Source organism: Molossus molossus, unplaced genomic scaffold, assembly GCF_014108415.1.
Source record: "Molossus molossus isolate mMolMol1 unplaced genomic scaffold, mMolMol1.p scaffold_m16_p_15, whole genome shotgun sequence".
Taxonomy (NCBI): domain Eukaryota; kingdom Metazoa; phylum Chordata; class Mammalia; order Chiroptera; family Molossidae; genus Molossus; species Molossus molossus.
In genome coordinates, this window is record NW_023425350.1 from 81231939 (window position 1) to 81251438 (window position 19500).

The following is a 19500-nucleotide window of genomic DNA, read 5'->3' on the forward strand; positions in this document are numbered from 1 at the left end:
TGTGTAGTGGGCAGATCCAAACAATAGAATGTATTTGTGATTAGCCTGACATGACTCTGGGGTTTTAAAAATCACTTTGCAGACTCCTCTCCTGACTGTTTTCAGGCTTCCTTAAGGGGACAGAGTACAGGCTGTTGGCACACATGGGGCCTTGCTTGGTGCCAGGGTGTGGCAGTGGCCTGTCGGAAGCTATGTTCCTAATGCTTACACATAAAATTAAACTCTTTCAAAAGGTGTGGGTCAGATAAATTCACGAGCTTAGTCACCAGTCCCCACTTTCCCACATTCTCATTGGAAGAGTGTCTGAGAGCAGGCGGGCGAGCTAGTTCTCTAGCGAGCCGGTGTCACCACAGGTGAGCTTTAACCGCTGCGTCTGCTCAGTCTCTCTCTCTGTCTCTCTTTTCAGATGTTATGTATAATGGAGAAATGAATGAGAAAATTAAACTGTTGTATAGGCTTCATATTCCTCCAGGTAAGAAATTCTGAGTAGAAAACTTTGGCTCTTTTCTGCCTTGATGTAGATCAGCTTTGTGCATGACACTCGAGTTCTTTTAAAATTTAATTTAGACTCAAAGCAACAGATGTTTCTAGCTTAGGGTTCCTGATGGCATATTTTAAGTGCTTTACTGTGTGGCCTATGGCAGTGGTTCTGACTCAAGTGGGCAGCAGAATCACCTGCAGGACTTATTAGCACACAGATCCCTGGCCCCACCCCCAAGTTCCTGACTCGCTAAGTCTGAGGACCACACCTTGTGAACCACTGGCCTGTGGAATGTATGGGGAAGCCAGACCATGGTGGCCCTAACAGATGGCTGTTTTACACGACTGTCTTTGAAGAGCATTTCATTGTAAGACATTGCTTCCTTTCAATTTGTGCAGTGGTAACCAGGAACAGGGGAAGCAGTTTTGAAACCTATGGGATCAGATTTGGTGTTAACCTTCAGGCATTCCATTGACCTTTGAAATCGATAGAGTGGATTAGGAATTCTAGGTCTCTGCACTTCAGTGCCATGGTTCTGGTGCTGGATGGGGGCCTCTGACAGAACTTACCACCAAGGGCGCCTGGGGAGGCTGCTGGGCAGTGAGGAGGTTCCCAGGGCCAAGAGAGCCTGGTGGCTTTTACAACTAACACTTGTACAGATGTTGAAAATGCACATGAGGTTCTTGAAAATGGTGGCAGAGTGAATGGAAGCTACACAGACCATCTCCCAGGACCAAACTAGAATTACAACTAAAATAAAGACAAATCATCGGGAAAAAGCAACAGAAAAGCTGCTTGCAAGGACCATCTAACCAGGGACACTGAATTGATACTGGTAGGATTGCGGAGGTGCAAGAGGGGGGTTGGGAGCCCACGGACAACAGCGGTCTTAGCTGTGAGCAGCGCCCTCAGGGTTAAACTCCCATGCGGCTCCACAGTGCAGAGGGCCGGGATAGAGCGCTAAAATACCCACAGCCACTTACCATGGGATCCAACAGAGGGAGGGTGGACTGGACTAGAACTCTGTGGGGACACTTGGGATTTGGAGGGTGCTCAGAGCTTTTGCTGAGTTGCGGCCACTCAGAACAGTGGTCATCTTACTCCTTCCTCAGAGATTCAACCCCACCCGGTGGGCCATTGAAATGCAAATTGAGATGCATTAACAACCAGCATCTGCCCCAACCTCAGAAAATCCCCTTACACTGAACACCTGAGGGAGTTTTTCATTCAACTGAGAACCCAAGGCTAATCAAGTAACCTCGACTAATAGCCTCCAGGCAAAAAGCTAGAGGATAACTCAAGTATTCCTGGGCTTGGAACTGTACCCAGGAAAGTAAGACGTGACAATGGTGTTTAACATGGGTCCTCCCACGCTCATCCAAACCCAGTACAGGGAGACACAAACAATAGAACACCAACACACAAAGGGAAAATTTGGCAGGCTCCAAAGCCCACTGAGATAGCCAAAATGGTGAAACAAATAAACAAATCCCAAATGAAAGAACAAGAGACCTCTACCAAAGATGAGATAAATGAAATGATGTTAAGCAAGCTAACAGAGCTAGAATTCAAAGCCATGATCTTGAGGAAGCTCAACAGCATGAGTAAGCACATCAACACTATGAGTAAAGACATAGAAACATTGAAATCAACCAATTGGGACTTCCAGTCAAGATGGCAGCGTAGGTAAATGCCGTATCGTGTCCTCCCACACACACATCAAAGTTACAACTAAACTACAGAACAACCATCATTCAAAACCGCCTGAAATCAAGCTGAATGGAAGTCCTACAACTACGAAATTAAAGCAGCAGCCACATGGAGACTGGTAGGAAGGGCGGAGGTGCAACGGACTGGTCCCACACCCACATGTGGCAGATAAAAATCAGGACACCTTGGCTGGGAAGATCCTCCGTGAAGACTGAGGGGTCCCAGTTCCACACCAGATGCCCTGCTCAGGGTTCCAGTGCCAGGAAGAGAAGACCCCATAACTTCTGGCTGGAAAAACCAGCAGGAACTGAGGCTCAGGGGGGCTGATGCAGCTGGAGCCCCAGGCAGCTCCTTAAAGGGCCCATGTATGGACTTATCGGACTCACTCCCTCTGAATTTGGAGGGGAGGCAGCTCGAGGGGCGCCAGAGACAGGGAGGAACTGAGCTGTTTGGCACTGGAGAGGGGGCTTTCTCCAGGACAGGTGTGCTGTCAGAGGACTTTGTTCTTTGGTGAGCCCTTCCCTGGGGTGGCAGACAGTCAACATATCTGGGACTCCAGCAACCTGGCTCACACTGGTAGCCCCACCCTGGTGATTCCCTGAGGCCCCACCCCACCCAACTTTCAGGACCACCCAAGCTGTTGCCAGTTGCTTAACCATAGGATTGGCCTGACTGGATCCTGCTTCAGGTTTTCCTAAATTCTTTCAAACAAGTAGCATCTGGTCTCAGATAGCCCCATTCCTCTTGTAAAGTAATACACAAAAACAAACACAGGGAGGCACCCAAAATGAGGAGACAAAGAAACAGGTCCCAAATGAAAGAACAGAATAAAACCCCAAGAAAAGAACTAAGTGAAATGAAAATAAGCAACCTAACAGATGCTGAGTTCAAAATACTGCTTCTAAGGATGCTCAATGAACTTAGTGAGGGCCTCAAGAGCATAAAAAAGGACCAGTCAGAAATGATGGATGCACAGTCAGAAATGAAGGAGGCATTAACTGAAATAAAGAATAATTTACACAGATTCAGTAGTAGAGTACGTAAATCCAAGAAGCAAACCATAGATTTGGAATATAAGGAAGCAACAAATGCCCAATCGGAACAGCAAAAAGAATAAAAAAAAAATGAGGATAGTGTAAGGAGCCTCTGGGACAACTTCAAGTGTGCCAACATTCGCATCTTGGGGGTGCCAGAAGGAGAAGAGAGAGAACAAGAAATTGAAAAGCTGTTTGAAATAATAATGGCAGAAAACTTCCCTAACTTGGTGAAGGAAACAGACATACAAGTCCAGGAAGCACAGAGAGTCCCAAACAAGATGAACCCCAAGAGGCCCACACCAAGACACATCATCATCAAAATGCAAAAGGTTCAAGACAGAGAGAATCTTAAAAGCAGCAAGAGAAAAGCAGTTAGTTACCTATAAGGGAGTTCCCATAAGGCTGTCAGCTGATTTCTCAAAAGAAACTTTGCAGGCTATAAGGGAGTGGCAAGAAAAATTCAGAGTGATGAAAAGCAAGAACCTACAACCAAGATTACTCTATCCTGCAAAGTTGTCATTTAGAATCGATGGCAATATAAAGAGTTTCCCAGACAAGAAAAAGTTAAAGGAGTTCATCATCGCCAAGCCATTATTATATGAAATGATGAAGGGTCTTTTTGAAGAAAAAGATAAAATATATGAACAAACAAAATGGCAATGAATACATATCTATTGACAATTGAATCTACAAACAAAATGAACAGGCAGAGCAGAAACATTCTCATAGATACAGAGAACATTTTCTTGGTTGCCAGATGAGAGGGGGGTTGGGGGAATGGGTGGAAAAAGTGAGGGGATTAAGAAGTCCAAATTCATTGCTAGACTGACAAACCTCAAAGGGAAAGGGGTTGGGGGTGGGAAGAAATAAACCAAAGAAGTTATATGCATAACCAATGGACATAGACAATAGTGTGGGAAAAGGCGGGAGGGGGGCGGGAGTGGGGAGGAAGGAGTCAATGGAGGAAAAATGAGGAGCATATGTAATACATTCAACAATAAAGATTTTAAAAAATAAATAAATAAATAAATAAATAAATAAATAAATAAATAAATAAATAAAATCAACCAATTGGAAATTTAAAAACACCAAGAAGAAATGAAGAATGACATAGTAGAAATAAAGAACACATTGGAAGGACTAAACAGCAAAGTAGAGGAAGCTGAGGACCGGGTCAGTGAATTAGAAGACAGGGTAGAAAAAAAATCAACCAATTAGAAAACCAAAGGAAAAAAAACAACTACAAAACAGGAAGACAGCTTAAGAGAACTGTGGGACAACTGGAAACGTAATAATATTTGCATCATGGGAGTCCCCGAAGAAGAAAATGAGCAAAGATTAGAGAATATATTTGAGGAAATAGTGACAGAAAACTTCACTAATTTGGTGAAGAAGAAGGCATTCAAGTTCAAGAAGCATAGAGCCCCAAGTAAGAAGAACCCAAGTAGGCCCACACCAAGACACATAGTAATTAAAATGCCAAAAATTAAAGACAGAGAGAATCCTAAAGGCAGCAAGAGATAAGCAACAGGTTACCTACAAAGGAACCCCATAAGGCTATCAACAGAAACACTACAGGCCAGAAGGGAATGGCATGAAGTAATCAAGGTCATGAAAAACAAGGATCTGAATCCAAGACTACTCTACCCAGCAAGGCTATAATTTAAAATAGCAGGTGAGCCCTGGCCAGTTTGGCTCAGTGGTTGGAGCGTCGACCTGCGGTACAGAGAGACCCGGGTTTGGTTCCCGCTAAGGGTATGTACCTCGGTTGCAGTTTGTCCCCGGCCCTGATTGGTCGTGCGTGTGGCAGCCACTCGATGTGTCCCTTCACATCGATGTTTCTCTCTCTCTCTCTTCCTCTCTATCCCTCCCACTCTATCTGAACAAAAAATGGAAAAATGTCCTCGGGTGAGGATAAAAAAAAATAAATAAATAAAATAGCAGGTGAAATAAAGAGCTTCCCAGACAAAAAAAAAAAAGGCTAAGGGAATACATTAGCACCAAACCAGCACTGCAGGAAATGTTAGAAGGAATGCTGTAATTAGTAGAAGAAATAGGAAGAAAAATAGAACCGCACTAAACAAAAATGGCAATAAATAAGTATATATCAATTATCACCTTAAATGTGAATGGATTGAATGCTCCAATAAAAAAGACACAGAGTAGCTAATTGGATGAGAAAGCATGACTCATATATATGTTGTTTACAAGAGACCCACCTCACAACAAAAGAATCACATAGGTTGAAAGTGAAGGGATGAAAAAAAATCTTCAAAGCAAACGGAAAGGAAAAAAAAGCTGGGGTAGCAATACTCATACAGTGATACCTCGGTTCTCGAATGCCTCGGTTTTCGACCAAATCGGTATTCGACCAGGAGATTCGAGAAACTTTTGTCTCGGAATCCGAACAAATATTTGGAACTCGAACTTCCGAGATGAGCCGAGTTGAGCCGAATGGCGTTCATTCGGCCCAGCGCGCCTTGCTTGCGTCATCAGTGTGAGTGCAGAGAGAGAGTCACGCTTTGTGGAGTCACGCTTTCCTATTGGGTTTCATTGCTTCGGTTCTCGAACAATTCGGTTCTCGACCGTCCTCCTGGAACGAATTATGTTCGAGAACCGAGGTATCACTGTATCTGATAAAATAGATTTCAGAATGAAGGCCCATAACTAGAGACAAAGAAGGTCACTACATAATATTGAAAGGATCTATCCAACAGGAAGATATAAGCTTGGTAAACATATATGCACCCAATATAGGAGCACCAAGATATATTAAAAATCTTCTGGAGGACTTCAAAGGAGAAATCGATAGCAATACAATCATAGCAGGGAACTTCAACACCCCGCTGACATCACTGGATAGGTCCTCTCGACAAAAAATTAGCAAGGAAACAGAGACTCTAAATGAAGCACTAGACCAAATGGATTTAATAGATACCTACAGAGAATGACACCCCAAAACTACAAAATTCACATTCTTCTCAAGTGCACATGGGAAATTCTCAAAGATAGACCACATGTTAGGATACAAACTAAGTCTCTACAAGTTCAAGAAAATTGAAAGCATATCAAGCATCTTCTCACATCACAATGGCATAAAACTAGAAATCAATAGCAACAAGAACATGCAAAGACATTTGAACACATGGAGGCTAAATAGCATGTTATTAAACAATGAATGGGTTACTGAGGAGATCAAGGAAGAAATTAAAAACTTCCTAGAAACCAATGAAAATGAACACAAAACAACACAAAATCTATGGGATGCAGCGAAAGCAGTTCTGAGAGGCAAGTTCATAGCACTACAGGCCTAACTCAAGAAACAAGAAAAATTTCTAATACATTATCTAACTTAATAACTTAAAGAACTAGAAAGCAAACAAAAAATACCCCAGAGCAAGTAGAAGGAAGGAAATATAAAGATCAAAGCAGAAATTAATGACATAGAGACTAAAAAATCAATTAAAAGGATCAATGAAATAAAGAGCTGGTTTTTCAAAAAGATAAACAAGATTGATGGACCCTTAGCTAGACTCACCAAGAAATAAAGAGAGAGAACCCAAATACACAAAATCCTAAATGAAAGAGGAGAAGTAACAACTGACACCACAGAAATACAAAAGATTGTTAACAAATACTATGAACAATTATATGGCAACAAATTCGACAATCTAAGTGAAATGGACACATTTCTAGAAACACATAATCTCCCAAAACTGGACCGGGAAGAGATAGAAAACTTGAACAGACAAATAACAGCTAAGGAAATTGAAGATGTAATCAAGAATCTCCCAGCAAACAAAATCCAGGCCCGGATGGCTTCACGGGGGAGTTTTACCGAACATTCAAGGAAGAACTAACACACATTCTCCTCAAACTATTTTAAAAAGTTCAAGAAGAAGGAAGACTTTCAAACTTGTTTTATGAGGCCAGCATAATTCTAATTCCAAAACCAGAAATAACATAATACAAAGAAAGAAAACTACAGGCCAATATCCCTGATGAACATAGATGCCAAAATCCTGAACAAAATACTAGCAAATTGGATCCAGCAATACGTCAAAAAAATTATTTACCATGACCAAGTGGGATTTATCCCAAGAATACAAGGGTGGTACAATATTCACAAATCAATAAATGTGATACACCACATAAACAAAATTAAGAATAAAAACTACATGATTATATCAATAGATGCTGAAAAAGCATTCGACAAAATCCAGCACCCATTTCTGATAAAAAACTCAGCAATCTGGGAATAGAGGGATCATATATCGACATAATAAAGGCCATGTATAAAAGACCTATAGCCAACAACATACTCAGTGGGCAAAAACTAAAAGCATTCGCCTTAAAAACAGGAACAAGACAGGGATGCCCACCTTCGCCACTCTTATTTAACATAGTACTGGATCTCTTAGCCACAGCAATCAGACATGAAGAAAAAATGAAAGGGATCCAATTGGAAAGAAGGAAGTGAAACTCATTATTTGCAGATGACATGATATTATACATAGAAAACCCTAAAGACTCCATTGAAAATCTACTAGACTTAATAAATGAATTTGGTAAAGTAGCAGGATACAAAATTAACGTCAAAAAATTGACAGCATTCTTTTTTTAAAAATTGTTTTTAATTTTTTCATTTTTATACAATAATGACTTTTTTATTTTTTTAATATTAATTTTATTTTTGTTACAGATGTTTGTGCTTTTTCCCCTACTGATTCCTCCCTCTTCTTCCCTCCCCTCACCCCCGTCCCCAGCTTTGTTGTCCATGTTGATTGTTCATGCATACATGCATATAAGTTCTGTGGTTTATCTTTCCCCCACCACCCGCTCTTCTGGGGATTGTCAGTCTGTACCCCACTTTCACGTCTCTACCCCATTCCTCAGACTGTTATGTTTATTATATTCCACAAATAAGTGAGATCATATGATACTTATCTTTCTCTCTTTGGGTTGTTTCTTTTAGGATAATACTTTCCAAGTCCCTCCATCTCGTTTCAAAGGATAAGAGATCTTTCTTTCTTAAGCTACATAGTACTCCATTGTGTGTATGTACCACATCTTTTTTATCCATTCATCTACTGATGGACATTTGGGCTGTTTCCACATCTTAGCTATTGTAAATAGTGCTTCTATGAACCTGGGGGTACATGTATTTTTTTCTGATTGGTGTTTCAGGCTTCTTAGGGTATATTCCTAGAAGTGGGATCACTGGGAAGTTCAATTTTTAATTTTTTGAGGTAACACCATATTGTTTTCCATAGTGCCTGCACCAGCCTGCATTCTCACCAGCAGTGTACTAGAGTCCCCTTTTCTCCACATCCTTGCCAGCACTTGTTGTTTGATGATTTGTTGATGGCGGCCATTCTGACAGGTGTGAGGTGAATTGTTGTTTTAATTTGCATCTCTCTGATGATTGGTGACGTTGAGCATTTTTTTATATATCTCTTGGCCATTTGTATGTCCTATTTGGAGAGTTGTCTAGGTCCTCTGCCCATTTTTAAATTGGGTTCTTTGTCTTCCTTTTGTTGAGTTGTATGAACACTCTATGTTTTTTGGAAATTACCTGATGCATCATTGGCAATTATGGTTCCCCTTATGGTGTGTTCCCTTTCCATTTTGATTATTGTTTCTTTTGCTGTGCAGAAGCTTTTTAGTTTGATGTAGTCCCATGTGTTCATTTTTTTCTTTGTTTCTCTTGCCCTAGGTGTGGTATCAGTGAAAATTCAGCTGCGTATGATGTCTGAAATTTTGTTGCCTACATTTTCTTCTAGAGTTTTTATGGATTCATGAGTTACATTTAAGTCTGTTTACCATTTTAAGTTTATTCTCATGTATGGTGTAAGTTGGTGGTCTAGCTTCATTTTTCTGCAATTAGCTGTCCAATTTTCCCAACACCATTTGTTGAAGAGCTTGACTCCACCTTTGTCAAATATTAATTGAACATATTGTCTTGGGTTTGTTTTGTTTATCTGTCTGTTCTTGTGCCAGTACCAGGCTGATTTGATTACATTGGCTTTGTAGTAGCCTGATATTTGGTAATGTGATCCCTCCTACTTTTTTTTTGTTTGTTTGTTTGTTTTTCAAGATTGCTGTGGCTATCTGGGGTCTTTTTTGGTTCCATGTAAACTTTTGGAGTGTGTTTTCTAGTTCTGTCATTGGTATTTTGATGGGGATTGCATTGAATCTATAGATTGCTTTGGGTAGTGTGGACATTTTAATGATGTGAATTCTTGCAGTCCATGAACAAGGTATGTGCTTCCACTTTTTTTTTTATATCTTCCTCTATTTCTTTTTGAAATGACCTGTAGTTTTCTGGTAAGAGATCCTTTACTTCTTTGGTTGAGTTTATACCTAGGTATCTTAATTTTTTGCTGCGATGGTAAATGGTATTGTTTAGTTTCTCTTACTGTGAGTTCATTGTTGGTGTATAAGAATGCCGTTGATTTCTTGACATTAATTTTATATCCTGCTACTTTGTCAAATTCATTTATTAACTGTAATAGTTTTTTTGATGGAGTCTTCAGGGTTTTCTACATACAATACCATGTCATCTGCAAATAATGACAGTTTTACTTCCTCCTTTCCAATTTGGATCCCTTGTATTGTCCCACAGCTCCCTTAAACTCTCCTGCTTTTTAAAGTTTTTTGTTTTTTCCCCCATTTGCTGTCTATTTGTGTGTTTTTCTCTACCTTGTCTTCTAAGTCGCTGATTCGGTCTCCAGTTTCTTCTAATCTACTATTGAACCCTTCTGAGTATGTTTCATAACAGCTATGTCATTCTTTATTTCCTCTTCATTTTTATGCATAGCTTCTACCTCTCTATGCGTAGCTTCTACCTCTTTTGTTAAGCTGAAGTAGCTCCCAGTGAGCTCTTTATAATTCTTATTAAGTTGCTTGTAGTTCTCACCAAATTGTTTGAGCACCCTTAAAATCATTGCTTTGAATTCTTTATCTGACAAGTTGTTTTCTCCCATTTCCTGTACTTCCTGTTCTAGTGATTCCTCTCTTTCTTTCCTTTGGGTGTTGTTTCTTCTCTCCCCATTTTAGCCATCTGGTAGCTCTAGACCTGGTGAGGGATGTTTGGATGTGTATGCAGCTCAGTGTATATCAAATAAGGCTACTGTGCCTCCCAGACTGTTCTGTTGTGTGTCGCCTCTTGCCTGCTGTGGATCCTGGAGGATTGACTACTGGGGGCTGGTATTGCTGTGTTCTGGTAGGTCCTGCTGCTGGATTGCGTGGGCCCCTCTGAAGCTCTGTTCCCCTCTGGTCTCTGGTGCCACCTGGAGCTGTATAGCTCAGGCCCTGCTGGATCTGCGCTCCCTGCCCGCACCTTGGGCGGTTCAGTCACACAGGTTCCTCTGGATCTCTGGTTCCACACCACTCCTGTGGCAGCTGGGTTGCACAGGTCCCTCTGGATCCCTGGCTTCCCACTGTTCTTGTGGGCTGCTGGGTCAAACAGGCCCATACGGATCCCCAGCTGGCCACTGCTCTTGTGGGGAGCTGTGTTGCACTGCCCCCGATGGAGCCCCATGTCCCACCGCTGGCAGCTGGGGAGTGCTGCTGCCCAGTGGGGCTCAGCTCCTGCTCAGCCTTTGCTATAGATTTTGGGGATGGGTCTCAGCTGCTGGTCTGTGCTTCTATTGCCTGGGGATGGATGTCTGCGCCCCAGCCTCTGTTTCTGGGGGTACATCTGGACTCTGATCGGGCTGCTACTGTGGGGGATGGTGCTGGGCTCCTGGCCGTTTGCAGCTTCTGCAACCAGCACCGTGGGAGCTCCTCTACAGTGCACCGGTCTGTGTTGACAGAGTGTCCACTGGTCCGCTGGTGTCAGGTGTGCTGGTGGGCTCAGGTTGCTGGGCCCTAGCCGCTCCCACTGCCTCCTCCCAGGGAAGACCTGAGATCTTCCAAAGTGGTGGGACCTCCCTGTGGGGCAGGGAGAAGCGCCCTGAAGGGCCGCTCACCGCATAGCCGGCTGCTCCGTCCACAGCACAGGGACCTTCTGCTCCGTGGCTCTGCACTGCTCGGGTTTGGTCGTCCACCTTCAGGTCCACTCACACTTACACACTCGCTCACTCACACACTCACCCTCCTTCCCGTCCTGCCTGCCGCCATCTCGTAAATAGATTTAATTTTAATAAGTATGTAATTTCCACCAATAATGAATAACCTTTTGATTAAAGGTAGAATAAACACTAGTCAGAATAAAAGTTTAACTTACTAATTAGGAAGGATACTGAGGATTACAAGTTTGAATTTATGCCCAAAGGGTAACATCTTATCTGCCTGATGGGAGGCGGGCACCTGGCCTGCGTGCAGTGATTGTGATGCTCTGCAGGGCTCCCAGAAGAGGCCAGGGCCTCTGAGCTTCCTTAAGGTGGCAGCTGGTGTCACTCAGGAAGCAAGGAGGCCCGGGCCTCCAAGTTCCAGAAGAGCTCACTGCATCAGCTCCATGCTGACTGCAACAGTATTTAGCAAAAGCAACAGAAAAGAAATATTGTAGATGATTGGATGCCATATCAGGAGACATGGGGATGAACAGTACTCCAGAAGTTAAATCAGGAGTTTTTGTAGCACATGATAAATCTCCAGATAGTGGTCATTTTGCTCAGTTAATTACACTCATTGGACTTCCAGAAGACAGTTTCCTGGAAGAACATTAGCTTCATTATAAGGAAGCATCAGAACAAGCAACAGAATGCTGTTTTGGCTGGTATGCCAAGGCAGAGCTGACGATACTGGCCCTTCCCAGAGACCACGAGGTTTGGGGGTACACTGTTACTGGCAGAGGAGCTTTCCACATTTCCCTGTTGGTCTGGGTCCACATTAAACGGTCTTAAAATGTTGCCGAGTGGCTCATCTTTGTGTTCAGCTTCAATGTGAAGTGGTAGAGACTTCTTCCTGAGGTTTTATGTAAACCAAAGCACATTTACTGTCCAAAGAAGGAGTTTAGTGAGGACACTGAGTTAGAAGGAAAAATTAACGAACATAATTGAAAACTGAAAGAGTGCCTGAAAATGTATTAACACGTGCTGATCAAGTATGGATTCAAAGCAAAAGTTCAACTTAGAAAAGAATGAGGTTATAAATTAGTACTAGTCAGTGTTAGTATTTGAATCCTGAAACATTATTATAGGCTAATAGAGCAATATCTGTGTTTGAATGAGGAAGAGCTTTATTTCGAAATACTTGATATGGAAAAAAGTTTGATTGGATTCAAAATGTAGTTATATTAGCCAAAACATTTTCAACATTACATTTGTCAGTGAGGGAGAAGCTATTTGATGTGCAGAATGACCACACACTTGAAGTAAAGTAAAAACATTTGAACCATTCAAATTCTTGGTAGTGACAAGAAAGGAGTTTCCATCAATTAGAAGAAAATGCCATTTGTCTTCACCTTGTGACAGTGACAGACTGTTTCGAAGAGGTCATTATTTTAAAGTCCTAATCAGGAATTGTATGTAGCCATTTCAGTATTAGTAGGAAAATTGATATTAAAAATTCCTGAGTGTGCTATGATTTCAGTACCACTTTGTTACTTGACAAAATCTATTTTGTTTCATTGCCCACAATAAAAGCCTGTACTTGGGAAGTATAAGTTCAATTACTTACAACGGATCCACTTTCTAAATCTACGGAGTACACTTGGAAATATACAAGATCTTTCATGACATTGCTTTGTCCCGAGTGTCTGCATTTGTAGGTATCACAGAATGTTCACTGTGCACGAAAACTGTAGCAGTCATTGCAGAATGGGATATTATGTGTCTGAAAGTTATGGAGCATGTGATGACTAATGTTTGCCTAAGAGAAAAGTTTGGCACTCAGGTCACACCTGCCACACAGGTCCTTTTGGGTCGGCCTTTTCTTAGTTCTACTGAGAAACAACACTGAAAGGAAACCATAACCTCCCACTTTGGGTAATGTGCCAATGTGAAAATATCTCCTGGGAACCAAGAAAACTGAAGGATCACTACACTGCTCTAAGGACCAAATTGTTCATGGGAATGGCCCAAGTGGTGTACGTGAAGGCTCACCAGCAGAAGTGGAAAAAGATGAGCTGAATGACTCCACCCACGATCAAGAACTTAGAACAGAAACAGCCAGTGCGAAGATTCAGTTGGAGAACGATTTTGCAAACATGATCTACTGAAGAAACTTGCAAAGGGCAACTTCTCACAGGACACAGAAAATGACAGTTCCCATTCTGACCTGACCACTCAGGTCAGATACAACCAGACCAGAAGTGATACCAGGCCTGCCGATCGTGACAGGTGGCTTGCGCTAGATGAGACATCTGTTCTTTGGATTGGGATCCACACTTGAAAGTGCCACTAGAAGATTTTTAGAAATATGAAAAGTATAGAACACAAACCTCCTTAAAAACCTTTTATGAAATTCAAGATTGCACTGAACTGTTTAAAAGAGAAAAGTGAGGTGCTGAAGATCCTGCTGTTATCCAAATCATTAGGAAGCCACTAAGAAATTGTTATTTCTTATCCCAGCATCCAGTACTTACAATATTTCTAGTGGCTTTTTAATAAATATCTGAGACACAAGATACTTTAGTTGATTTTCATATCAATGACTCAGATATCTGTCAGAATCCCTAATCCAAATGCAAGCCCTATAAATTGATAGCTTTTTCCAACCACAGTGGAGGGTAGGAGGGCACTATATTGCTTTTGCTAGAAAATACATTATTTTGATGACTCATATCTCAACTGCATCTGAATGTCAAATTGTGTTGAAAGCAGTATATGTAAGAGGTAAGGAAGTTTCAGATACCAAATGTAGAGCATTCATTGGATTTTAACTTGTGCAGTCCTTGAAGTGAGACACCATGAAACTTTAATAGAAATGTTCAATTCATTTAGTCTTCAATTGAGTTATATATTGGAATATAAAAATAAGGTTACATTTATCAGTTCAAATAGCTCATGTACAAAGGCTGAAAGTACATTTAAAGATTGTATATAATCTCAGTGTTTACTATTTTCCCTGATGCACTGTATCCTATATTTCTGATAATAGACGAGTTTTTTCCAGTGAGCTCCAAGCCTCTTCCACCATCCCCTGGTGTCCAGTCCAAGCTGTGGCGTGTTCTCTATGCCAGGACTGGCAAGAGGCTGGGAAGCACGACTCTGTGGCACTGCTAATACCAGCACTGCCCCCTTTGGACGTTTGCTCACCACTTGAATTGTTCCGCTTTGAACTCCCATGACATGTTTATTGGTTCTCCCGTTGAAACATTTTGTCAGTGACCAGTGCACTTGTTTCTTCTGTTTGCTATGCTGAGCTATCTGAGGATAAGGACCCTGTGTCCTGTTGACATCTCAGCAGCTGTTACTCACTTTGAGTGGCTTCTCACATGTGCCACTTTGTAAAATTTGTTTTGGGCAAAATTGGGAAAAAGGACTCAATATCTTTGTTACAGGGAAAACAACAAAAATCCCCAAAAACCAAAAAATCAGGATAAAACCAGAAACCCACCTTCGAAGGAGAGGGTAGCTTATCAAGGCTTTGCTGCCATCTTGTGGATATTTGTTCAATCACAACTGAATATTGCCTTCGATTTATTTTGTGAATGGTTTACTAATAAGCTTCAATCTTAAAATGAGGGTACTTTGTCCTTAATCCCCTTTATAATTGTTTTTTGGTAAGTTTTACTGATCCATAATTCACATACTATACCATTAATTCATTTAAAGTGTACAATCCAATAAATGTTAGTATATTCAGTTAGGCAACTGTCATCACAATTTCAGAACTTCTTTCCCCCCAAAAGAAAGCCTGTACCTTTCAGCATTGCCCCCAATCTGTCCATTTCCCCGCTTTCTGTCCATAGTACAGTACTGCGTACTGAGAATCATGCTATGTGTGCGCTGCCTTTTGTGTGGCTGCTCTCACGTAGCGTGTTTCAAGGCTCGTCCAGGCTGTGGCATGTGTCAGTGCTCCATTCCTGGACGGGGCCGTCCAGTGCTGGGCATGCCTTGCTTACGTGTTCACCAACTGATAATACTGGGTTTGTTTCCTTGTCCTGGCTCTTAGGAACAACGCTGCCACAAACATTTGTGTACAGGTTTTTGCGCTGACATGTTTTCATTTCCCTTTGGTGTAGACCAAGTGGGATTTCTGGCTTGAATAGTAATTTGTTTCACTTTTTGAGGAACTGCCAGACTTTTCCAACATTACATAACATTTTATATTTCTACCAGCAATGTATTATGGTTCTGATATAATTGTACTTTAGAGCATTTTCAAAATACATAATAAAATGCTTTGAATGCAATCAGGTTTTTCCATTTTTATTAGAAATTATGTAACAGCAGTATGTGCTCATTATAGAAAAATAACATGAAAAGTTTAAAACAATTGCCTATTATCTCATCCAAAGATTTGGTGTTTATTTGTAAAGTTTTCGTGTGCAGCATATACATTATCTCAACAAAATGGATTTCACTACATACATCTTCCTAGGTCAGTACCTGCCAGTTCTATGAATTGGTTTGTCATTCACTACAACAATGTGTACGTACATCAGGAAAAGGTATCACTTTGGTGTGTAAGATGTTTCTTTACTCTCCATATCCAGGTACACCTAGGTTCATCGACCCAGCAAAGGCTGCAGCACACGGGTTGGGGGTTGCTGGCTTCCTTAGCTGTTAGTTTTCTTACCTAAAAAGCTTTAGTTTTGGTTAAAATAAAATAATTTGTTCAACCTTTTTTTAAGCACTCACTGAAAATGACCAAGACAGCCAGTCACCATTGAAGAATACTCTGTTGTCGACGTCAAGACCCCTGGTGTTTGGGAAACCAAATGGCATGTACCTTTTTTTTTTTTTTTTTGTACGTGCCCCTAGTGGGAACCGAACACGGGACTCTGGTCACAGGCCGAAGCTCCAACTGCTGAGCCAAACCGGCCAGGGCCGGCATGTACCTCTTTTCATTGTTGCCTTGTCAGGACACCACTGCACTGTTGGGAGCAAGGCTTTGTGGCTCAGACTTACCTACTCCCGCCCTCTTAGAGCCCACTGCTTCCAAGGGCCAGAAGCCTTCAGAATTGCCGTGTTCTGGGGGACTGCCCCACACTTGTCGCTCTTGTAGCAAGAAGTCACCCAGCAGCCACACCCATTCATGGTCGGTTGCAAACAGTGGGTCCCTCCCACGTCATCTGTGCTCCTCAGTGCATAGGTTTTGGTTTAATTCCTCATCCCTACTACCCTTCTATATATTTTGCTTTTACTGAATTTAGACTAAAGTATATATTGTGTCTCCTTTGTCTCAGGTGATGCAGCTGATTATCAGAAACAGCTAAAGCAGATGATTAAAGATTTAGCTAAAGAAAAAGATAAAACTGAGATGCCCCAAATGAGCCAGGTACGGACTTTATCCAGTGTAAAGAATTCACTATTTTGCCAAGTTATTTGTTAAGAAGTAAGCTTGAACCCCTTTACCACCATAATCAAAGGATCTGGTTACTTCTGGGAGCTGAACATTGTGGTATTTAAATGGGAAATGTTTAAAATGTGATCCATTCAGATATCAAAGCTCTTCAAAACCGAAGGCTGCTTCCGGCCTGAAATGTTTTCACATCCAGTTCATTTACCAACGTTGTGACGAAGAGTATTTATTCTCTAGTGGTAGCGTGTGGGGGCACTGTGGACACAGCTTTCTTCCCTTAAAGATTAGTATACTCTCCAAATGCTTTAAAAATCACTGATTATTTAACAGACAATACTTACAAGTCCCCCAAACCTTTGTTTCTGTGCCATATCCCAGCACCATGTGATGATGGCAGGTTAATTTATCTTTATTTGATAAGGTGCTTCCTAGTGTTTGGCAAAAGTAGACTTCAAGTTGAACAGTCCTTTCCGTAGGACCCGTCTTTTGGGGCTAATGTGCTGGGAGCCCTCCTGAGGAATTTGGCATGCAGTCCCTCAGGTCTCTTCCTCCTGGCACGTTGGGGCAGTGTTGCTCTGCTGTTGGGGAGCCCCTTCTCACATTTTCCCTTGGATACAAAGCCACTTAAATCTCAACACTGCATGTCAGTTACCCCTCAATTTAAAAGGTCCACTAAACCTCATCACCCAGCACTGCAGGATTATTGTTCTGATGCAGTGTAACATCAGCTTCTTGCCACTTTAAGAATGGACTGGTCAACACCTGGCTTTCATTTACTTCAAAATCATTATTGATTTCTCCCCAGCCATTAAATATTGAAGTGCTTGTCAACCATTTCCCTATTCATGGAGGAATTGTGTAGCTATCTCACATGGAACACCTCATTACATGAGTCTCAACTTGGGCAGGAGTGGAATTTCAGGAGCGTGTCGCCAACCTTCACTGCACATGAATAAGGGCAATGTGGTTCTCGGGGTGCTAAAATTCCCTGGAGGCGGAGGGCAGAGACTACCTTTTCTCTTATTTTGCTTAAAGTACTATATTGTTTTCTCTGAGTACTAAGTATAAAGTTTTTAAAAAATGCATTATACTTCCATCCTGGTTATGCTGCTGTATACTTTTTTTTTTAATCCCAGAGAGAATTTATCCAGTTCTGTAAAACTTTGTACAGTATGTTCCATGAAGATCCAGAAGAAAATGATCTGTATCAAGCCATTGCCACAGTCACCACCCTGCTGCTGCAGATCGGAGAAGTGGGGCAGCGAAGCAGCAGCTCCGGAAGCTGCTCCCAGGACAGTGGGGAGGAGCTGCAGGCTTCAGCGCCTTCTCCTGAGCAGGACTCTGTCTTTGCGGACACCCACATTGGGCCAGCTCCCCCAGATGCCCAGGCATTTCCTGAAGAGGCAGAAGGGGACTGGACAGTCTCCCTTGAACACATTTTAGCTTCACTTCTGACTGAACAGTCATTAGTAAACTTTTTTGAAAAGCCACTAGACATTAAATCCAAACTTGAAAATGTCAAGATCAATCAGTACAGTCTCAAAACTTCTGAAATGAGCAGCCAATCACAGCCTGAACTCAAGCAAGACAGCAGTTTGCTGAAAAAACGAGTCAGCAACAGCAAAGCAAGAACCAACGTTTCATGGGTTGTCAGCCCCTAAAGCCAGATTTCAGTCTGATTCATTTTGAGCATATTCCACAATCTGGGCCTACAGGTAAGCAACCAGATAGCCCCAACTGTTAAGAAATGATGTAACCTTCAGCATTTCTATTCTTTTTTTTATTGACTTTTTTTTTTTAAAAAAAGAGAGGGAGGCAGGAAGAGAAAGATCAGTTGGTTGCATCCCATAAGCCCCTTGACCGGGGATTGAACCCACAAGCTAGGCATGTGACCTGACCTGGAATCAAACCCATGGCTTTTGGGTGCACAGGACGACGCTCCAACCAACTGAGCCAATGGCCAGGGCCATTTCTAATTATTCTTCCAGTTCCACTTTTATCAGATTTGCTGAAGTGGGCGCTTCTGCTGTGATGATTTCATTCTCAGAACACAAGTCCAATATATTATGCTAACTCAGACATAAATGCCCAAGCTCTCATTTTTCATTTGGATAATGGGAGGTCCAGAATCAAACTCACTTTCAAGATATTAAGAACCACTGTCTGTGCAATTGAATTTGGTTTTTTCTTTGCACAAATTTTGTTTCAATGCTGGTAATTGAAACCATTTTAAATATATTTGGTTGTATTCACCTGCCTTTACAAAAATGTTATGTACAAACCATGCTTTCAATGTTGGTATCCAAGTTTTTTAAAAAAATTTTTATATTGACTTTGGTCCTTGTTTATACCTTATGCTTATTTGAGCGTCTAAGGTCTGGGTTGTGCCAGTGAACAGTTATGCTGGAGATGTCACCCCTGCTTAAGTCTTGTGTTCTCAGCCTATAGTGCAGTACTGTGGGGTCTTCAACTCTACCGTCAATGGGGCTTCTTCAGAAATGACCTCTTACAGTGGTGTGAACAGTAATGTAACATATCCCCACAACACTGTGCTTTCAGGCTAAATTCAGATTTTGGATTGTGTAAGTTTCACCTCTGAGCTTTGGCTCCATGTAAACTGGGACTTAAGATATCTCATGGAGCCATTACAAGTGAGCTAAAGTAGTAACTGTACATGTAAATTAAACATAATCTTTACTCTCTCAAGAAGTTAATTATACTCAATACACATTAAATCTAAGATGCTATCAAGTGCATCATTTCAGTTTGTTAAAGTAACAATGACAATTGAGTCTACATGCCAGTTTCTGAAAGAATGTTTATCTATGTAAAAGCATGAACATTATACCCCCTAAA

At 41.6% G+C, this 19500-nt stretch overlaps 1 protein-coding gene across 5 annotated transcripts in view; it reads left to right on the forward strand.

Moving 5' to 3' along the window:
• Positions 1-19278, forward strand: part of TBC1D8 (TBC1 domain family member 8) — a 123148-nt gene extending 103870 nt beyond the window's left edge. For all 5 annotated transcript variants that reach the window (XM_036262761.1, XM_036262762.1, XM_036262763.1 and 2 more), the window contains 4 exons: positions 407-472; positions 15974-16063; positions 16529-16620; positions 17781-19278. In XM_036262761.1, coding sequence (XP_036118654.1) covers positions 407-472; positions 15974-16063; positions 16529-16620; positions 17781-18305 — 773 coding nt within the window. In that variant the 3' untranslated portion in view covers positions 18306-19278. The remainder of the gene's footprint in view (positions 1-406; positions 473-15973; positions 16064-16528; positions 16621-17780) is intronic.
• The last annotated feature ends 222 nt before the right edge of the window (positions 19279-19500 follow it).